The 21,483-nt window shown below is 47.6% G+C and overlaps 1 protein-coding gene across 1 annotated transcript; it reads right to left on the bottom strand.

Moving 5' to 3' along the window:
* Window positions 1-6,391: 6,391 nt before the first annotated feature.
* LOC123427421 (B3 domain-containing protein Os02g0683500-like) lies at window positions 6,392-8,116 on the bottom strand. Its single transcript, XM_045111464.1, has one exon. The coding sequence runs from the start codon at window positions 7,805-7,807 to the stop codon at window positions 6,614-6,616; it is 1,194 nt and encodes a 397-aa protein (XP_044967399.1). The 5' UTR covers window positions 7,808-8,116; the 3' UTR covers window positions 6,392-6,613.
* Window positions 8,117-21,483: the final 13,367 nt, after the last annotated feature.

Here is a 21,483-nt window from a genome sequence, read left to right as displayed (position 1 = left end):
GCTGGGGCACTTGTCGCACAGATGTTGGTTCTGCCTGGCTAGCTCAGGCTCAGCTGCTCAGTTTCGACATGTAGGCGTACGGTATGCCACGGATTTATGTCGTGTAGGACAGGTAAAGTACTGTGCTAGAGTAGTAAATATACACAAAGGGTCTTCGTGTCAATTCATTGCATGCTCTCCTGTCACGTCAAATTTTACTGAAGGATGCCACAAGCCAAAAGTGAGAAGTGTGCAATTCGTAGATATTGGATATACGTACATGTAGGTCGGAAGCAGATATGGGTTATATCCTGAATGTGGTCGCTTATAAGAGCATATACAACCGGACATTACAAATATGATTCCTAAACTTCCACGAACATCTTTTATTTGTGCGTCCGCGTAACCACAATCTTTATTTTCTTTCTTATATGTTCGGTCACTTGCACGTTATTGATGGAGAGGAAGAGAGAGAAAGAAAAATAAATAAATAACAAATAAGTAAAAAGGTGGTTCGACATGAGGTCGCGTCCTATGTAACGGACTGACCGAGCACGCCCGAGCATGTATGCAAGCTCTCATATCCTCTCCATATTTGAGATGAATATGAGAGTTTGCGGACAACCCAAGCATATAGGGACTATATGAAGGGCACGGTTCGATCACTTTTTTCCTTCTCTCTTCTGTCCGGTCACTGATCAAACATGCCGACAGGCGAATGAGGGGTCATTTGAGGGGCCCGGCTGTATATGATGTAACAAACAGGTAAGACAATGGCTAGAGTATCATGTACAGTGACTGTCTCAATTAATGAAGGCATCAATTGGAGACGGTGAGAGATCTTAGGCCTCTATCAATGAAGATTTCTTAGCGTGGGTTTATATAGACGATTTGTTGATGTGTCATACTAGATAATGATGAGAGAGAAGACTAATCTCTTAAGTTATTAAATGCTCCTATGATAATGTGCTAGGAAAACGATGAATTGATACAAGCCTTAAACAGCTCCGGGTTTTCTTTTTGATGTCTGGCTTTGATATACTATGCTCCTTATTACGGCATAAAAATTAGGAACGCGTCCAAAAGGGTAACCCAACGAAATTGATCCCCCCACCTCTCGACCTCCCTTCCGGCAAATTGGCAAGGCAAATCAGCACAAATCTACTCGTACCATTCCATAATACTACTTTCTTTGTTTTTAAATATATGTTTTTCTAAAATTTCATTTGAAACCACATATAGATATAGAGAAACATATTTTAAAATATAAGTTCATTCATTTTTTTACGTGCTTCATAGTATAATTTTTAAAAAGACTTATATTTAAAAAGGGATGACTTGTCATGGTTTTAGTTTAATCAAGTACTGCCTCTGTCTCAACTTTATACTAACGCTAATATAAAATTGTATTAAGGTTAAGACACTTATTTTGAAACAGAGGGAGTATTATGGAACGGAGTCCACCGACCGGTCATAATGTTTCTAAAGTGTGCCCGTTAGGGTTTCATAACATAATTACAGGTCTATCCCCATTAGCCACGAGTGAAATTTCTTAGCAATTTCTATCTCTATGATATTCTCATGGATGCTCCCGAACTCGTCGGTGAAACCAACATAAATAAATAAGAATATGTTAACTTAGCTGCTGGGGGCGTGGAGACCACCAATTGTACGAACAAAATCCACTGACCACATAAGAGACAATTTCAACCAAGCCATGCATGCAGGACCTGGCACGCATAGTTAAAAGGGGTCAGAGATACTAAATGTTATTGAAACCTGCGCATAGTAGAAAATAACTGCTCTGTAATACACTGCACCAGATTCTACAGAAGAAATTAATACATGCATTATCCTTATCTATCTTTCTGCACACACGCGTAAACCACGAACATCACTTTCTCTCTCATGACTACTTGCTGACAAATGCCAAATATACAATACAGCACGATATGTGGACTTCTCAGTGAGTTGTGGATATGGTTGCAGCAATCAGACATCACGGTTTTATCGCTTAAAATGACAGTCAAATGCCAAAGGAGAGTAGAAGACTAACAGTCTAGTTCCAAAAAATAAAATAAAAATAATAACTAGTTTAAAAAAAATGACTAACTGTAGAACTTTCAAGGTAAGGTCTTGCATGTTCATGGAAACAATATCATAAATTGATCTGCTGCGTGCATATGCATATACATATCCAAATGGGCAGGTTCAGAAATGAACACTACTCACTACTGTTCCGCACGGCACATGAGTCCATGCATCCCCTCAATATTTACACTTGAGGATAACATATACTCAGTATGATGCATTGTTGTCAACTATGAGAGCCTATTCGGTACTTTTGTGATCAAAACTCTAAATACATATATAATCTTCACTCATATACTATATGAAACAAAAAATTGGTGTCCAATCCTAGTACTCGCCTTCTATAATGAAATATATGTCGGTGGAATAGCTAAAGTTCAGCTACTCCAACAACATATATTTCGGTACAGAGGGAGTATATATCACGCATATAAACCTTCTGCCAAAAAAACATTTTTCCATCTAAGGAAATATTCCCTACACAGCCTCAATACTTTTGCTAGTCCATCTAATTCATACAAGGGCACACCCAATGATTATTGTTTTAGCTCTATTTAGTGCTAATGTAATCTACTCCCTTCGTTCCAAAATAAATGTCGCATATTTAGTACTAAGTTAGTATAAATACAGTACTAAAACAACGACACTTATTTTGAGACGGACAAAGTACACTTTGAGCATATGGATGACAGTAAGACACAAATATAAGCAAACATGATGAACCATATCTGACTAGCTACTCCTCTGCCATGCTAGGTGCAGTTAAATGTTTCTAATTAAATTAAGTTTGAAGATCAATACCTTCTATTTCCCTAGATTTAACTTGTGTGCTAAAATCAATACATGCTTAAAACTACTGCACATTGATATCAATATTTTGCAGCTAATTAATTAAGACTTAGAGAAGCTTCTTTCCACAAAAGAAAATCACTTATAGAGATTGAAATAAATGGCATGCATGCAGCCTAAATTTTCCTTACAGGGTGTTAATATTTTCACTATAGCTTCATTTGGGTTTGCTAAATATACAAGTGCATGCGGAAATTAAGAAGGAAGTTGAATGTGAGTGGAGAAAGAAGCTAACGTCCCCTGCTTAAAAGTTAGTAGACAACACAGCTTGTATATGTACTTGTCATATTATATATTTGAGACATGGTAGAAAATTACAAAATTTAAATGTCAAGCAACAACTAAATAAGGTTCGCATATGTAACTAATTGGTACATAGAAGACTGAAACATAAACACCAAAGAAGGTAGTATTAATAACTCTCTTCTACATAACCATAAAGTTCAAAATAATACATCCATAAATCCATACCACTCTAAGCTGGTGTATATCTACGTACTTGATCTAATAGGAATTATTTTGGATTGTGGCATTACAATTCCGTATGATCCTGATAAGCATCTTCTGTTATGCATCACAAATACATTTCTGTCAATTTCCCTATTCTACTAGTTGGTTTAGCAGTCATGCATGCACAATACTACATCGATTCCTGTATGGACTGGAAGGTTGTCAAATTATTTTTTTGAAAAAAATAAGCACAAAGACATATGGACTGGAAGGTTGTCGTATGAACAATGATCATACTACTGCTAAAAACAAGATGGTGTGCAGGTTGTAAAACAGCCAGAAACCATAGTAATTAATTAGGAGAACATTTTTCTTCTGTTATATCCATTTGCAGTGGCGGAGGACGAAAAAAATTTAAGGTGGGGCGAACCTCAAGACAGACCCTTTGCCGGAGTCCACGCAGTTTCATCATCACTCGTTGCCGCCGCCCGCTAGGTGTACCGCTTCCAACGGCCAAGCCGCCCGCCGCTTGCTCGATCCCCACATCTACCCTCACTGGTTCGCCCCGCTTGCTCGCAACAAACACACAACAAACACATGAATGTCTTACTGACTACCTAGCTAGCTAGCTCCTTAATCCTGACTCGGTAGATTTTCTTCCCATGACACGACTGAATCACGCGAATCTTCCATAATGAAAAAGACAAACGCACATGCTCTGCGAGTAGCTCACATTCCATCCAAACATCAGGTAGCAAACATAATCTTAGTTATTCCTTGCATCGGATGAATCGCCATCACAGGTTACATTTATTTCTTTAATCCTGGCAATGTATTCCTACAGTGTGGGTGAATGACCGTATGTATAAACAGAATTTGGAGCAAATCAAGGTGTGGCGGCTGCCACACCTTGCCCACCTGGGTGCTCCGCCACTGTCCATTTGAATAAATGTTTTGTATAATGTAAAAATGTTGAATCGCCTGCATTCTTTTGCTAGACTAAATCATCCATGTTTATGCAGCAAGAGAATACATACTCCCTCCGTCTCAAAATAACTGTCTTAAGCCTAGTAAGTCGAGACAGTTATTTTGTGACGGAGGGAGTATGAGATTCATAATAGAAATTAGTGTCAAATTTCTTGTACCACGAAGGAATCATGGCATAATAACAGTAACAAATACTGTAACTTTAAAAAACAAGACGGATTAAATATGTGTAAATAAATAAATGGAGGATGTATGACTATTTGGAGTAAAATATACAGTGATTAACCAAAGGGTAATATTTGCGGATGTTTATAATGTTCTTAATCGTGCTACAATATAATACAAAATATCAACATGTATTTGCGGATGTTTTCTACTGATCTTTGCTACAACAATTTTTATTCGTAACTTGTAGAGTATTCCTTAGCTAAAGCTTTTATTCAAAGTTAATATCTGCTGTTTCAGAAATTACAGGCCACACAAGAGGTACATCAACTACTGATTTGTAGAGTGGGCTAGATACTTGTAAGCTTTTTGTAAGGGTGGACACCATCAGAAGACATGGATTAACCTTGAGCCCAAGGTATGTTAGCACTATGAACTATCAATCAGCTGATATCAAAGGAACTGTATGGAGTGAGTGCAATGTGTCAGTTGGCAAAGCAAAAAACCAAAGTGAGCACCAAGCAAGCAAAAAAGAGGAAGAAGAAGAAGAAACACACTTATAGTGATATATAGATCACACTCTGCTCGCTCCATCTCCTGCCCATTATTTACTTCCCCATTAACTCCCATTCCTTTTCGAGCTTACACTGGACCAAAAGTACTTTCGTTTGCAGGCACAGCATCTATATATCTATTCCGGCCATGCCAGTGCAAAAGGATACCCATCCTACACCTTGCTAGTTATGGATACCTATTCGGAGTTACTACGTGGCCTTGCCCCCATTGCTCCCAGCAGCAGGCGCACACCCCGTACCTACTCACTGCAGTGAAAAGGAGAAGGAAGAAAGTTAAATATAGAGAGAGGCCTTTGTCTTTCTCACTGCCTCACACAGAAAGGACAACAAGGGAGAGCGATTCCGATCGAGCAAGACGTACTACCCCAAGAGATGTGCATATACTCACACCTTACTGTTCCTACTGTTACAGCAACAGTCGACCTAGTGCTGAGGTCCCTCCTTACCCCATAAATTTTTAACAGACGTACAAAGAAGTTAAGGCCAGTGGCAAGTGCCCAGTGCACTGCACCCCTCTTTACAGACTGCCAAGAACATAAAAGAACTCTTGGAGCGTATAACACTACAGGCCCAGACAAACAAAATTAGACGTATAATTTGGCCCACAGTATATACATATATGGGGGTTTAGTTTCCAGTTCCCGTTGGGTAAAAACCACGACAGAAATTCCCTAAATTTGCCTGTACCCAGCGTCTATGATCTTTGCCATTACGATCAGCTAATTATGCACATGGAGAATGGAACGGTACATAAAGCATCAGCAGACTCACGAATTAAAAGCAAGAAAGCCAAGCACATAAATATAAGATACCATATAGCAGTACCAATGAAGAGGAGGAAACTACAGGAATTTAAGGATCTCTCAGATCAGAAGTGAAGGATTTGACCTGCAATGCTCGTATGTCGTATGTAGCTTCTCCGGTGGCAGCTGCTGGCATGGCTAATCCGGCGTCAGTGTCTTTGCCTCGCCATTGTTTCTGAGAGCTGCGTTGAAGCTTCTGTCTAGAGGAGAAGATCATTCATATATGATGCAAGTTCAGGATGATGTGTGTATCACGCTGTGTGCTTGTAGTCATACGATTCAGATCTTGGAAGTAATAATGCTGTTGGGGGGTTGCAAATGTGGAGGTGTGTTATCATATGTGGGGGCAAAAGGAATTGGTCAACCAAACTGCGGACCAAGCAATTAGTAAAGGAAAAGAATATTACGAAGAAATCACAAGCTATAATGGGATAACGGGGAAGGCCGAAGATGAAGGAATCTCATTTGAAACCAATCGAACGCATGAAGAACTGATTAATTCGCTAGTTTCTCTCTATATATTAATTCTCAAACCAACAGCGCCAAGAATTTGAATGGCCAAAACGAAAACGAAAACAAAATGTTAAATGCTGGCTTCTATCAATGTTATAACGGGACCGCAAAAGATGGAGAAGAAAAGGAAGGTGACAAACTGAAGAAGGAATTGTTGAACTTTCCTTGGGCACGCTCCCGATCGAGCTCACCAAATATCGTTCACAGATCGAGATCCAAGGAGGAATACGCTTCTCGCTTGGAGGATGATGATGACGATGGCGAAGAGGCAGCAGAGGACTCCGCTCCGGCTGCACCGACCGCTCCATGGTGGGGCAATTCCGGCGACCTAAACGGTGTCGGCCTTTGCCATCCGGGCATCCGCAGCGACAATGCGTTGGCATCATGGCTTGACTCGCCGCCTTGGGTGTGAGGGTTGTCGAGGTTGACTCCGAACAGCCGCACGCGCTTCGCGGCCGCCGTCGGGCTGTTGACGAGTGGCGTGGAATCGAGGACCATAGGCATGCCGACCGTGACCGGCGGGCTCGGTTGCACGGCAATGTGCAGCGGAGGTTGCTGCTGCGGAGGGGGCATGGACGCGTGCGGAAAAATTCCCGCGGAGCCGAAGTAGAGCACCTGCGGCCTCTGCGGCGCGGCGGGACTGATGCTGCGGAAGTCGAAGCTCTGGCGGAGGCGGTGGTGCTCGTAGAGCGTGGCTGGAGGCGCAGGCGGCATGAAGAAACCGCCCGCACCGGCGCCCCACGGGCCGTAGGGCGAGGAGGTGGGCATGGGCATGGGCAGGCGCGCGAGGCGGTGCGGGTCGCGGAGTTCGACGCGGCGCTTCCAGTCGATGAAGAGGCGGTCGCGCGTGGCGTCGGCGGCGCCACGGCAGAAGGAGACGGTGTCCCCGGCGTCGAGGCGCTTCTCCTTGACGAATCGGCTCCAGCCCTTGGTCATGACGTAGCTCTGGCTGCTGTTCCAGTAGGAGTAGCGGAAGCGCCAGAGCTTGCCCCCGCGGTCCTCGAAGCTGAGCAGCAGGCCCTTCTCGTTCGCCGCCGCGTCCAGCGGGAAGTACTTCTCGGCGTGCTGCTTGGGGATCACCAGCCGGTTGAGCTTCCCCACGTCGCTCGGCGTGACCACCTTGTCGAACATGTGCTCCTTGTCGATCACCTCCACGTCGCCGCCGCCCGCCCCAGCGCCTTCGCTCGAGCGGAAGGGGGAGCCCGAGCCCGACGCCGACGCCGACGCGGAAGCCGCGGCCGCGGAAGGGGAGGCGGACGAGGCGGCCGCCGTCATGGCCGTCATGAAGGGGATCTCACGCGGGGAGGCCTCCTCGTCCTCCATCTCCTCCCCCTCCTCCTCCTCATCCCCCTCTTTGGACAGCCTGCTGCTGCTCGACGCAGCAGTGAACTCCATGGCTCCTCCTCGCACTCGCAGCGCGGCCCGGCTCGTGGCGGATCCCTCCGCTTCCCAGCGTGGGTTTCCGCTGGGCTGCTGGTGTAGATGAGGGCGGGAGAGGCGGCGGGGCGGAGGGCGAGCGGGGAGGGAGAGGGTGAGGGTGGGATCTATCGCAGTCGCGCACGGGGACGCCGGGGGCGAGGCTATGTATACATGGTAGTAATACGCGTGGGTGTGTACGCGAAGGATTTTGACCAGCTGGGACGACAGGAGAGGAGATGACGAGACGGGAAGGAATTCATGGGAGCCAGCATTGACCCCCCAGCGCGGCTGGCTGGCTGGCTGGCTGGATCTCGCTTCGATCGGCGTGGGGTGGGGAGGATGAGATGAGATGAGATGAGACGCCGGATGGGGTACCCTGGGTAGGTGAAGGGGCGTGGTAATTAAGCGGTCGTTATTTTTTTATAACTTTTCTGCTTGTTTTTGGTGGTTAGTAAAAGCTGTAGCTGTGCGTGTGTGCGAGAGAGAGAGAGAGAGAGAGAGAGAGAGAAAGCTGCTGATGTAGCGGTGGCGTTCCCAGTTCCCACAGGAGAGATGGCTGGCTGGCTACCCAAGAAGGTTCCTGGAAGGCGACCAGCGGCAGGGCCGGGAGCCGAGTGTTTGCGTTATTCTTCTGGCGCAGGAGTATTGTATTGGTCGCGTCGGTCCTATTTTTCCCCCTCATTTCCTCTGTATTTTTGGCCCTATCCAACCTAGGAATGGATGATCCGCGCTCCTGTAGAGTAACCCGTCGAGCTGTACGTGTTAGCAGCATGATGCTCACCTGCTTGCGTCAAATAAAAAAGAAACTCAAGAGTGTGCCATGTGCTCTCGCGGGTGCTCCGTGTCTGTGCTCTCCCGTTCCCTTGACCACGGGGCTAGCACCGGTTAGAAGCATCATGGGTATAGGAGGAGCTCGCTGACTCTCAAGTTAGCTGCGGATATTGTTATTTTTGAAGGGAATGCCTCTTGGCCCTTTTATTTCAAAATCCCAATAGATTTACATCATTTTGGCTACGGAAGGCAATAAGAAAGAGGCTGGATCACCATCCTGAAACAATTCAGACTGCGACCCATAAGAGTACTTAGCAAGATGGCGCACCATGAGGTTGGCATTCCTCGAGCAATGTTGGAAATAAATCATGTCGATCGACTGCACTCATGCAGAAAAGCATTCGCCCATAGTTTTTGAATGGGGGACTCAACACCGCCATATCTCCATCGCATGTATTGATAAGTTCTAAAGAATTCGACTCAATGGTTACCTCACCCCTGCGTAGCACAAATGTTTGAGAAACTTGATTCCTTTAAACAACGCAAGTGCCTCTCTTGTGCTGCATTAAGCATGTTCTTCAAAAGGCACGCCGCAACCGCAACATATTCACCAATATTTTGACAAAAAAAACAACCCCCACTGGTCCAGAACCATACTCATGGAAAGATGCATCCATATTGAGTTTGTAAAGTCCTGGATTTGATTTTGAACACATGATTTCATGTGATTGGCTAAAGGGAGACATTGAACGAAAGTTTGCGGTCAGAGCTAGAATAGAGAACGCCGTTTGTGGGGGTATTGGAGCGGGTTCACCCTTCACAAGTTCCCACTGTTGCCACCAAACATAGGAACATGCAACAACAATAGACTCCTGAAGTCCCAACATTCCAAGTACATGAGATTGTCGGGTCGAATTTGCCTGCAAGGAGCCGTGGTGAAGCATCACAAGGGATGGTGACGGTAGTGAAAATGAAACTGTATAGTATTATTCAGATGTAAAATTTGCATCAAAGTAGTAGCAACACACTAACACAGTGTTGATGGCACTGGTGGTACCTGGTGGCATGAACAAAAGAGTGATGCATTTGATCCTGAAGGATGAGGATATTGATAGGGATGCCTGTAATAGGTAGGCCCATGAAGAGCCTATTTTTCTCATAACATGGGGCCCACATGATAGGCAGGCCCAACACAAACTTCGAACCATATGCAAGTCACTCGGACGACACCCAAACCATCGTTACTCGGACAGGAATAGTACCATCCACTCGAACGAACGAGGATCACTCGGGTATGAGTGGTACTCACATGTGTTAGGGCATATTTCTCCCTTTGTGGTTTTGGTGATTGATAATATGCTTTGCGGACTAATCGTGTGCCTTGAGCGTTTCAGATAATCTATCACACTAGTAGAAAACATGGCTTTCATTCTAGCCGGATCGGAGCAATAGTCTAGGTCGCGTTACGAACCGGGACTAATGTGAGCATTAGTCCTGGTTCGAGCGGTGGAGACGTCGAACGGGGTTCGACGGGCATCAGTCCCGGTTCGGATGGGACATTTAGTCCCAGTTGGATATGCCAACCGAGACTAAAGGGGTTGCGACAGGAACAATACCATTTAGTCCCGGTTGGATATGCCAACTGAGACTAAAGGGGTTGCGACAGGAACGATACCATTTAGTACCGGTTGGTGTCTCCAACCGGGACTAAATGTCGTTTTAAAATTTTCAATTGTTCCTATCCTTTTACTATTTCAACCAAAATGGGCAGAGATGGTTTTGAGGGAATTTGATGATGTTATCTTGTTCTCCAACACATGAGACTTGGCAAGATCATCAAATATGGCATTTGTGATATGTTAGAATTTTCTTGGAATTTATGGTGAATATTTCCTTTCTAAATATTTAAAAAGCTTGATTAAAACCAGAAAGGGTAATTGAGTGTTTTGACCAATATTTTGAGCTATGTAAGAGAGAGAGAGAGAGAGAGTTACTTGAGGTAGAATTAATACGACTAGGATGAGCTCTCGTAAGAATTTGAGCTAAAGGACAATCCATTTGGTACCACAATCATTGACCACATGATTTTGGCAGAAGGTGTTTGATGATGAATAAAGGTACTTAGAGGAATCCAATGGCTTTGAAATTTAACAAGAATGAGTTTGGTATCAATTTGAGCTAGTGTGAAAATTTGTAGCTCATCTGAAGAAACTTTGCAATGTAATTTTTTCAAACCCTAGAAATGGGAAGAAATGGTCTTGGCAAGCTTTGACCAAGTTAAGTTGTTCTCCAAATCGCGACACTTGCTGTGGGTGATGCTCATGACCATATGGCAATGTCATATAACTTTGAGAACAATGGGAGAAAGTTGCCAATGTAATTTTGTCAAACCCTAGAGATGGGCACAATTGGTTTTGGCATACTTTGACCAAGCTAATTTGCTCTCCTCGATGCACCACTTGGCCTAGATGAATATTTAGACCATTGTAGCACGTGTACCAAGTTTGAGCTCATTTGAACATGTTTGGCAATGTAAAGTTGTTCAAACTAGAAAATGGACAAAGATGGTTTCCAGGGAATTTGATGATGTTATCTTGTTCTCCAACAAATGAGACTTGGCAAGAGCATCAAATATGGCATTTGTGACATGCTAGAATTTTCTTGGAATTTATGGTGAATATTTCCTTTCTAAATATTTCAAAAGCTTGATGAAAACCACAAAGGGTAATTGGGTGTTTTGACCAATATTTTGAGCTATGTAAGAGAGAGAGAGAGTTACTCGAGGTAGAATTAATATAACTAGGATGAGCTCTGGTAAAATTTTGAGCTAAAGGAGAATCCATTTTGTAGAATTAATATAAACTAAAATAATTAGAACAAAGGAAAAAATGTATAAAACTAAAAGAGGTAAAGAAAATTTGTTTTTGATAAAAGGAAAAATAAATTTAGTCCCGGTTGGTGGCTCCAACCGGGACTAAAGGTGAGCTTTTCGTCTCGGTTGCTCGCACCAACGAGGACTATCGGCCTAAGCTTTCGTGCCCTTTCGGGTTGTTGAATTTTAGCTTTAGTCCTGGTTGGTGGCTCCAACCGGGACGAAAGACTTTGTTGGAAATATGCCTTAGAGGCAATAATAAATTGGTTATTGTTATATTTCCTTGTTCATGATAAATCGTTTATTATCCATGCTAGAATTGTATTGATTGGTAACTCAAATACATGTGTGTATACATAGACAACACACCGTCCCTAGTGGCCTTTAATGGACTAGCTCGTTGATCAAAGATGGTCAAGGTTTCCTGATAATAGATAATAGTTTTCATTTGATAACGAGATCACATCATTAGGAGAATGATGTCATGGAAAAGACATGTCGTGGGTATAAGCCTGACAGTAGATGTGTAGGGTACGAAAGGGATGGGCAGAGCCTTAGTTACGGCGAGGTTGTATGAGTTCAGGCCCCTCTGCGGTGGAGGTAATAGCCCTACCTCTCAGTGCTCAGGGAGCTTGTTGTCGAGTGGAATATCGAATACAGTGAATTGCTAACCCTTGCACCAGTGGGGGGAGGGTGGCTTATATAGAGTGCGCTGCCCTCCACAACGGTTCGGTGCACAGGAGTGGAGTAGTGGCGAATAAATGTCTACGTTACAGGTAACGTACATCTTAAATGCTAATAAAGGCACATGGAAACGTATGACTGTTTCCCTCCACGGGGGTTACGATGCACAGAGTGGAATCCAGTCGGTTAGTTTGATAAACTCCGAATGCTAATCTCCGACTGGACGGTCGAGGATCTGTTACCGACTGGATGAAGGGAACTCCTTAGTTCAGTCGGAACTGACTAAGGGCCTTGTCCCTTATGAGGGGTAGTCCTTGGGTTGGACCTTTAGGGCAGGCCTATGACCCTACCCTAGGACTATAACCCCATCATTAGTCCCCGAATGGATTGGGGTTGGAACGACGAAGCGATGCTTGAAGTTTGGATCCGACTGGAACGGATGTGACTTTGGCGTTGCTTGCCTCGATCCATTTTATCTTCTTTGACCAATGGTCCGAGTGGAAGTAGTTGTGAAACAAACCGTCGGAAACCGAGTGCTTCCGCGGCATCTTCTGACGTGACCAGTCAACTGACAGCGGCGGATTTTCCGGGATCCTCAAATTTTGGTTACCGCGCGCTCAGCGGGGATGATGACATCGCGCTCGAGTAGCGCCTGACGCCTCGATTCCTGGGCCTTCATCTTCTCCACTGATATCGCCGCGGTTGGTCGGGGGATAATGTTTCGGGGCCACCTGCCAGTGACGCAGTCGGAACCTTACTTAAACCTCAGCGGCGAGGGTTTTCTCGTTGCGCTCGCCGGATCTCTTGCCTTTGATTGCTCCACTCCTCTTGCCTCCTCCTGCGCACCCAAGCTCCTTCCCTTTCCTTCTCCCCCGCAGACCTGCAGCTTCTGCCATGACCAAGGGACAGACAAGCAAGCTGGAGGCGAAGAAGAAGAAGGGGAAGGCGGCGGCTCCTGCGCAGCGGCGGCAGCGGGCGTTACCGGCGGGGTGGATCCAGGGGGACTTCCTCCCCTCCACGGTGACGGAGGAGAGCTTGCTGGAGCTGGTGGAGCACGGGATGATCGCGCACAAAGTCATGGAGGTTGCCGGAGGAGGGTGAGACCGAGCCGGCGCCTCGGGAGGGGGAGCGCGTCCTGCTGCTCAGCCACGTGCATCGAGGTTTCTCCCTGCCCCCGCATCCTTTCTTCAAGGGCATAATGAACCACTTTGGGGCGCAGCTCCACCACTTTCCCCCGAATGCCATCGCCCATCTCTCTGCTTTCGTAGTCTTGTGCGAGTGTTTCATCAGTTGTCCTCCCCATTGGGGGCTTTTCAAACATATCTTCTCTGCTAGGTCCCAAACCATCAAATGACTTGATCAGTCGGATGATAAGACTCACCTTCTCCAGCTCTGTGGGGGTTTGGGCTTCCAAAAGAAGAACAAAAGTAATTATCCCGCTCTTCAGCTGAGTGAATCGGTTAGGAACTGGCAGTCGACATGGTTCTACTGCCAGGACGTCGCTTGCCCGAATGCCACGACAGGGCTACCTCCTTTTATCTTAGATCGACCAGCTCCACCTAAGCAGCTCGCGCTCACAAAGGCGGAGAAGATCCGTATCCAGCCCCTGGTCGACGCACTCATAGATATCGTCAGAAAGGGAGTCACCGACATAGATTTGCTGGAGGTTTTCCTCGGCCGACGCATCCAACCACTGCAGGCTCGAGACCACGCCATGTGGCATTAAACGGGACCCGAAGACTCCACTCGGACCAACCCCGAGTGCGTGACTGGGGAGACGGCAGTGTCGTGGGTGCTCCAGATCACAGGTGCCTGCGAGAACCCCAGAGGGTCCCGACGAGTGAAGGCTTTCCGCGCGGACAACCCTCCTCCGAATGAGGTGAGTACAACTTGCCGAGTGCACATAACTGTCTTAGATTTATCGCTATCTTTGAATCTCCGTCTGATGTCTGATGTCACCGACTGTATTTTATGCAGAAGTGGACCAACTGGTTCTCCCCTGTCTCGAACTGGAACCCGGTTGAGGAGGAGGAAGAGGGCAGCCAGGAGGGCAGCGTGGAGAGCGTCGAGTACGTCTCTGACAGTCGGGAGACGGAGGAGGAGTCTGGTGAAGAAGAGGAGGAAGACGAAGAGCAGAACTCGCCACCCCCGCCACCAGAGCACCGAACCAAGCGCCGACATGAACCTGCAGCTCCCTCGGCCCTTCCAGCATCCTCGAGTGCTCCGCCAACTGCTCCCGTGGTCCCGGGTGCTCGGAGCGCCAAGAGGACCAGGGACGCTGCTGCCGAACCTGCGGGTCAGTCTTCCAAGGTGGCCAAACCGAGCGGATCTAAACCTCGGAAGGCTTTGCCGCGGATGAGGGTCATCGTCTCCGTCACCTCAACGTAAGTGCATTGTTCTTATAACTTCTTCTGATATTCGATTAAACTCCTATTTGATGGTCGAATGAATTTCACTCGACAGGATCGCCACCTCTGCCACCTCTCCGGCGCGCCAGGGAGATGATCCTATGGACACGGACAATGTTGTCTCGTCCCAGCCAGGTGCGTCGTAGCGATTCCGAGAGTTTATATTATTGCATCTTGAATTCTGTCTTCGGTCTTGCCCTTTTTCTGTGATCTCACGCCGTTTGGTCGGGTTTCTCTCAGGGGCGATTTATGCAGATGAGGGTGACCAGGGAAGGTCTGAGCAAGCTGTGGTGCCTGTCCTTGAGGCTGCTCCACCAGTTACCGCTCCCTTCGCGGACGTGCCGCCGACTGAGGCGATGCCGTCGATTGAAACGGCGCTGGTTGCTGCTGAATCGACTGGAGCGGGCCTTGGGATGCCGAAGGAGCCTTCAACGATGCCAGGCCCGTCGAACATCGAGTACAACGTGCAGCACCTCTCGGAAGACCAGGTGGGAGCAGCCAAGGGGGCCATGGTGCAGGCGGAGCTAATGGCGGGAGAAGCCAAGAAGGCGTACGACTCCATCGCGTCCTTGTACCAGCGAAGCTTGGAACTGCGGGACGATATCCGAGTAAGTGGGCTAGTAAGTATTTACTTTTCTCTTGTAACCCACTGGGTGTGTTCGGATATCGTATGATTTTTGCAATGGGTTCACTCTTAGTGAACCCAGTGGATGTAGTCCCCGAGACTTCTGTCGAGTGCTTGCACCGGCAGTTGTCTTTATACGCATTGTCTTTGACTTGATCAGATCACAAGTTAATCTGTTCGAATGCTGACAGTTGGGGCACTCGGAGTGTACCTACTGGATGAGTCTCCGAGAGTAATTTTACTCAGGTCGGGTAGTAGTAGCCTCACAGGCTTAGGTGTTGTCATGTAGCTCAATAGGGCGGACCTGTTTGAGTTTCATGCCAGTGGGGTCACTCTCAGTGAACCCACTGGGTGTAGTCCCCAAGACCGCTGTCGACTGCTTGCGTCGGCAGGGGTCTGAAGAACTTAGACCTTTTATTGTTGGATTTGGCTGATCGTCTCTTGGCGCTGGCAGAAAACTTGCGAGATGGGGACGGCGTATGAGACTCTCAAGGCTGAGAAGGTTCAGTTTGCTGGTGAGCTGGATGCGGCACTGGTTGCAATGGCTGGCATGAAGGATGTTCTGGTGTAACGGGAGAAGTCGTTGGAGCAGGCCCGTGAAGTGAACAAGGCATTGACTGCTGAAGTTGAGAAGATGAAGGCGCAAAGGTCTGATCTGATGGGGCAAATGAATGTGCTGAACAAGCGGTGTATAGCGCAGGAAAAATACGTCAGTGACTGGGCCCGGAAGATGATAACGCGTCTGGGTGGTAAGTCCTGTTTTTCCGAGTGCTTGTGGTATGTGCGTTACACTCGGCGCTTATTGTTTGCTTGTCCTGTGTTTGCAGATTTTTTGCATGGACGCGGAGGCTGAAGCAGCTGACGTGGAGCGGTCGATTCGCGAGAACATTCCACTCGGTGAGGACGCCAATCGAGATCTACTCCGAGTTGGGCCTTTCATCGGTCGACTGAGAGAAGTCGTCGACCGGATCGACAAGGAGCTTTGGCCTGAAGATGAGTCTCAGCATGAGATGGAAGGCTTGATGACTCGGCTGGAGGAGATCCCAAACCGAGTGCAGTCATGGAAGAAGTCTGCGACTCGCTGTGGTGCAGACGTTGCGCTGTCCCTGGTCCGAGTGCATTGCAAGGAGGTGCACGAAGATAAGCTGAAAACGTTGAAGGTCGCCAACACGAAGAAACTTCGATTCGAAGACTTCATGGAAACCTTCCTTGAGAGTGCCACCCGCATCACCGATGGGATCGACTTGGACACATTCGTCGAGCCCTCCAGTCCTGGCGCCAATCCGGACGACGCTTAAGAAAACTTTTACCTCGGTATGCCGAGTGTTGGTTGTAAGAAACCTTGGCCACTACTGTTGGCCGTCACATTCTTGGTTCGGTGCGGGTAAGCTAGATCCGCATCGAGTCAACTATCCTTAGGTGAACTTCGAATTTAAATCAAATCTTTTGCTCTTCTGTTGCCAAAGAGCTGTTGACACCATTTTGGCTCGAGTTTTTGTTTGGCTTTTCTTGTTGAAACCAATGGAAAACATGCGGAGCATGTAATTGTCAGTTTCCTTGACATATGTGTGAACCTCTCTGAGGATCTGCCAAGTTACCGAGTGGATCTGTAGGATACACTCGAGGGTAATAGAGTACTTAGGCGATTCATGATCGCGGCTAAGTCTTCGAGTGCGACAGATATGCGGAGTTGAGCTCGAGTGATCAAGTCATGACGTTATTTGATCTGAGATACCAAATATCCACGAGGAGAATGTGCGACCTCCAAGCCAAGAAAAGGCTTAGGGCGTGTCAGCGCCTTCATAGCAAATAATTGATGAAGGCGACACTTGGTCAGCGATATGGCCGCACTCGGAGCGAGTTGTTACCCATGTAATTGTCAGTTGTCTTGACATCCACATGAGCCTCAATGAGGGTCTGCTGAGTCGCCGAGTGGATCTTTAGGATACACTCGGAGGTAATAGCATACTTAGGCGATTCATGATCGCGGCTAAGTCTTCGAGCGCGACGATCATGCCGCAGTCGAAGCGAGTTGTTACTCATGTAATTGTCAGTTGTCTTGACATCCACATGAGCCTCAATGAGGGTCTGCTACTCATGTAATTGTCAGTTGTCTTGACATCCACATGAGCCTCAATGAGGGTCTGCTGACTCCCCGAGTGGATCTATAGGATACACTCGAAGGTAATAGAGTACTTAGGCGATTCTTGATCGCAGCTAAGTCCCCGAGTGCGACGGACATGCTGCACTCGGAGCGAGTTGTTACTCATGTAATTGTGAGTTGTCTTGACATCCACATGAGCCTCAATGAGGGTCTGCTACTCATGTAATTGTCAGTTGTCTTGACATCCACATGAGCCTCAATGAGGGTCTGCTGAGTCCCCGAGTGGATCTGTAGGATACACTCGAAGGTAATAGAGTACTTAGGCGATTCTTGATGGCAGCTAAGTCCTCGAGTGCGACGTTTAGTGTACACTCGGAGAAAGAGAGTACTTAGGCGATTCCGGATCGCAGCTAAGTCCCCGAGTGCGACGTTTAGTGCACACTCGGAGAAAGTTAGTACTTAGGCGATTCTGGATCGCAGCTAAGTCCCCGAGTGCGACGTTTAGTGCACACTCGGAGAAAGTTAGTACTTAGGCGATTCTGGATCACAGCTAAGTCCCCGAGTGCGACGTTTAGTGCACACTCGCAGAAAGTTAGTACTTAGGCGATTCTGGATCGCAGCTAAGTCCCCGAGTGCGACGTTTAGTGCACACTCGGAGAAAGTTAGTACTTAGGTGATTCTGGATCGCAGCTAAGTCCCCGAGTGCGACGTTTAGTGCACACTTGGAGAAAGTTAGTACTTAGGCGATTCTGGATCGCAGCTAAGTCCCCGAGTGCGACGTTTAGTGCACACTCAGAGAAAGTTAGTACTTAGGCGATTCTGGATCTCAGCTAAGTCCCCGAGTGCGACGCTTAGTGCACACTCGAAGAAAGTTAGTACTTAGGCGATTCTGGATCGCGGCTAAGTTTTTTTTTGAGACCGGAGTCTGCGAACGCGGAAGAATTTTGGATCTGCAAAATCTCAATCTGCTTTATATTATTTCACCAATACTTGTTCTTTACATTGCTTCAGTCGACGGTCACGTGTAGAAGCGCTTCACGAGATCTCCGTTCCATGCTCGCGGCTCGTCTGTCTCCCTGTCGATGTTGTAGAGTCTGTATGCTCCGTTGTTCAGCACCTTGGAGATGATGAAAGGTCCTTCCCAGGCAGGAGCCAACTTGTGAGGTCTTTGCTGATCCACTCGGAGCACCAGGTCGCTTGCTTGGAACGTGCGGCTCCTAACGTGTCGTGCGTGAAAACGCCATATATCTTGTTGATAAATGGTTGAGCGAGTCAGTGCCATCTCGCGCTCCTCCTCTAGAAGGTCCACTCTGTCTTGCCTTGCTTGTTCCGCTTCGGCTTCGGAGAAGAGTTCGACTCATGGAGCATTGTGAAGCAAGTCACTCGGAAGGACTGCTTCTGCTCCGTAAACGAGGAAGAATGGTGATCGCCCTGTAGATCTGTTCGGGGTTGTGCAAAGACCCCAAAGCACTGAAGGTAGCTCGGTGACCCATGCGCCAGCGGCATGTCCCACCTCTCGCAGGAGTCGGGGCTTCAAACCTTGCAGAATAAGTCCATTCGCCCACTCTGCTTGTCCATTGGATTGAGGATGCACCACGGATGCAAAGTCCACTCGGATTCCTTGGTTTGCACAGAAAGCTTTGAATCTGTCCGAGTCAAAGTTTGTTCCCTTGTCCGTGATTATGCTGTGAGGTACACTGAATCTGGAGATGATGTCCCTGACAAACTTGATGGCTGTTAGGGCGTCGAGCTTCTTGATGGGCTTGGCTTCGATCCATTTTGTGAACTTGTCGACTGCCACCAACAAATGTGTGTATCCTCCTTGGCCTGTCCTGAATGGACCGACTGTATCTAATCTCCATACTGCAAATGGCCACACAAGAGGGATTGTCTTCAACGCAGATGTTGGCTTGTGGGACTTGTTGGAGTAGAACCGACAGCCTTCACATCAGTCGACCATATCCTTAGCCATTTCGTTTGCCTGCAACCAGAAGAAACCAGCTCTGAATGCTTTGGCGATGATCGCTCTCGAAGAGGCGTGATGACCACAGGTTCCCGAGTGAATATCTTCCAGGATTAACTGTCCCTCCTTTGGGGAGATACATCATTGAAGAACGCCTGAAACACTTTCCTTGTACAATTGGCCATCAATGACAGTGAACGACTTCGACCTACGGACTATCTACCTGGCTTGGACTTCGTCTTCTGGTAATTCCTGCCTCAGGATATATGCAATGATCGGCAGAGTCCAATCAGGGATGACAGCAAGAATCTCCATGATCAGATCAACCACAGCAGGTACGTCGACTTCACTCGGATCTGTCGAACTCTTTGGTTGTACTGGTTCCTCTGTGAAAGGATCTTCTTTGACTGAGGGAAGGTGGATGTGCTCGAGGCAGACGTCACTCGGGACTGGTTTCCGAGTGGATCCGAGTTTTGCCAACTCATCAGCTGCTTGGTTCTTCAGTCGCGGAACATGGTGGAGTTCTAGACCTTCAAACTTCTTCTCGATCTTCCTCACCGCATTGCAGTATGTGGTCATGGTGGGGTTCCTGACGTCCCACTCTTTCATCACTTGATTAACCACCAAATCCGAATCACCATAGACCATCAGGCGACGGACGCCGAGTGCGATGGCCATACGCAGTCCATAAAGGAGAGCTTCGTACTCTGCCTCATTGTTGGAGGAATCGAAGTGTATCTGCAGCACATATTTGAGTTTATCGCCCTTTGGCAATACGATCACAACGCCAGCGCCGGAGCCATTCAACATCTTGGACCCATCGAAGAACATTGTCCAATGAGCCGAGTAGATGTGGGTCGGTTGCTGTTGTTCTACCCATTCTGCTATGAAGTCAGCCAGAGCTTGAGACTTAATAGCTTTCTTCGCCTCGAACTTGATATTGCAGTACAACATCTCCATTGCCCACTTCGCCACTCGGCCTGATGCGTCTCGATTGTGGAGGATTTCCGACAACGGAGCATCAGAAACGACAGACACCGAGTGGTCTTGGAAATAATGGGCCACCTTCTTCGCAGTCATGTAAATCCCGTAGATAAGTTTTTGATAGTGGGGATACCTCTGCTTGGAAGGAGTCAGGACTTCGGAGACGTAATACACTGGCCGCTGAACTTTGTATGCTTTGCCTTCTTCTTCTCGTTCGACTGTAAGAACAGTGCTGACAACTTGATTTGTAGCCGCGATATACAGAAGAAGGGTCTCTTTACTGAGCGGGGCAGTAAGAACCGGCTGGGTGGAAAGTAGGACTTTGAGGTCGTCGAATGCGACTTGGGCTTCATCTGTCCACTCGAAAGTATCTGATTTCTTCATGAGTCGGTACAGAGGAAGTGCTTTCTCGCCGAGTCGACTGATAAACCTGCTCAAAGCCGCTAGGCAACCAGTGAGCCGTTGAACATCGCGTATTCTGACCGGCCTCTCCATTCGGACGATGGTCCCGATCTTTTCGGGGTTGACATCGATCCCTCGTTCGGAAACGAAGAAACCGAGTAACTTTCCGCTGGGAACGCCGAATGAACACTTGGCGGGGTTGAGCTTGATATCGTACCTACGAAGGTTGGCGAATGTTTTTGCCAAGTCAGTCAGCAGGTCGGAACCCTTGAGTGACTTGACTACGATATCATCCATATACGCCTCCACATTCCGACCGATCTAGTCAAGGAGGCATTTTTGCATCATGCACATGAAGGTAGCTCCTGCATTCTTCAAACCGAATGGCATGGTGATGTAGCAGAAGCACCCGAATGGGGTGATGAAGGCTGTTTTTAATTCATCGGGGCCATACAGACGGATCTTATTGAGGTGTTTGAAGTCGATGCACATTCGGAGCGACTTGTCCTTCTTGGGAACCATGACAACATTAGCGAGCCACTCGGAGTGGTGAACCTCGCGAATGAAGTTGGCTGCCAAAAGCTTGGCTACCTCTTCTCCGATTGCCTTCCACTTGTGCGCGGCGGACCGACGCAGGCGTTCTCGGACAGGCCGAGCGGTGGGATCCACATGCAGTCGGTGCTCAGCCAACTCCCTGGGTACACCTGGCATGTCAGAGGGTTTCCATGCGAAGATGTCCCAGTTCTCACGGAGGAATTGGGTGAGCTCGGCTTCCTATTTAGGATCGAGGGTGGTGGAGATGTTCGTCGGGGCGGCAGTGGCGTCCGTCGGGTGGATGC

This window comes from Hordeum vulgare, chromosome 2H (genome assembly GCF_904849725.1).
Source record: "Hordeum vulgare subsp. vulgare chromosome 2H, MorexV3_pseudomolecules_assembly, whole genome shotgun sequence".
Taxonomy (NCBI): Eukaryota; Viridiplantae; Streptophyta; class Magnoliopsida; order Poales; family Poaceae; genus Hordeum; species Hordeum vulgare.
The sequence above is the reverse complement of the archived record's forward strand: the minus strand, read 5'-3'. Positions and strand labels throughout refer to the sequence as shown.

Coding starts and splice junctions, on each gene's coding strand:
- LOC123427421 (XM_045111464.1), bottom strand. CDS start 7,807: ATGGAGTTCACTGCTGCGTCGAGCAGCAGCAGGCTGTCCAAAGAGGGG.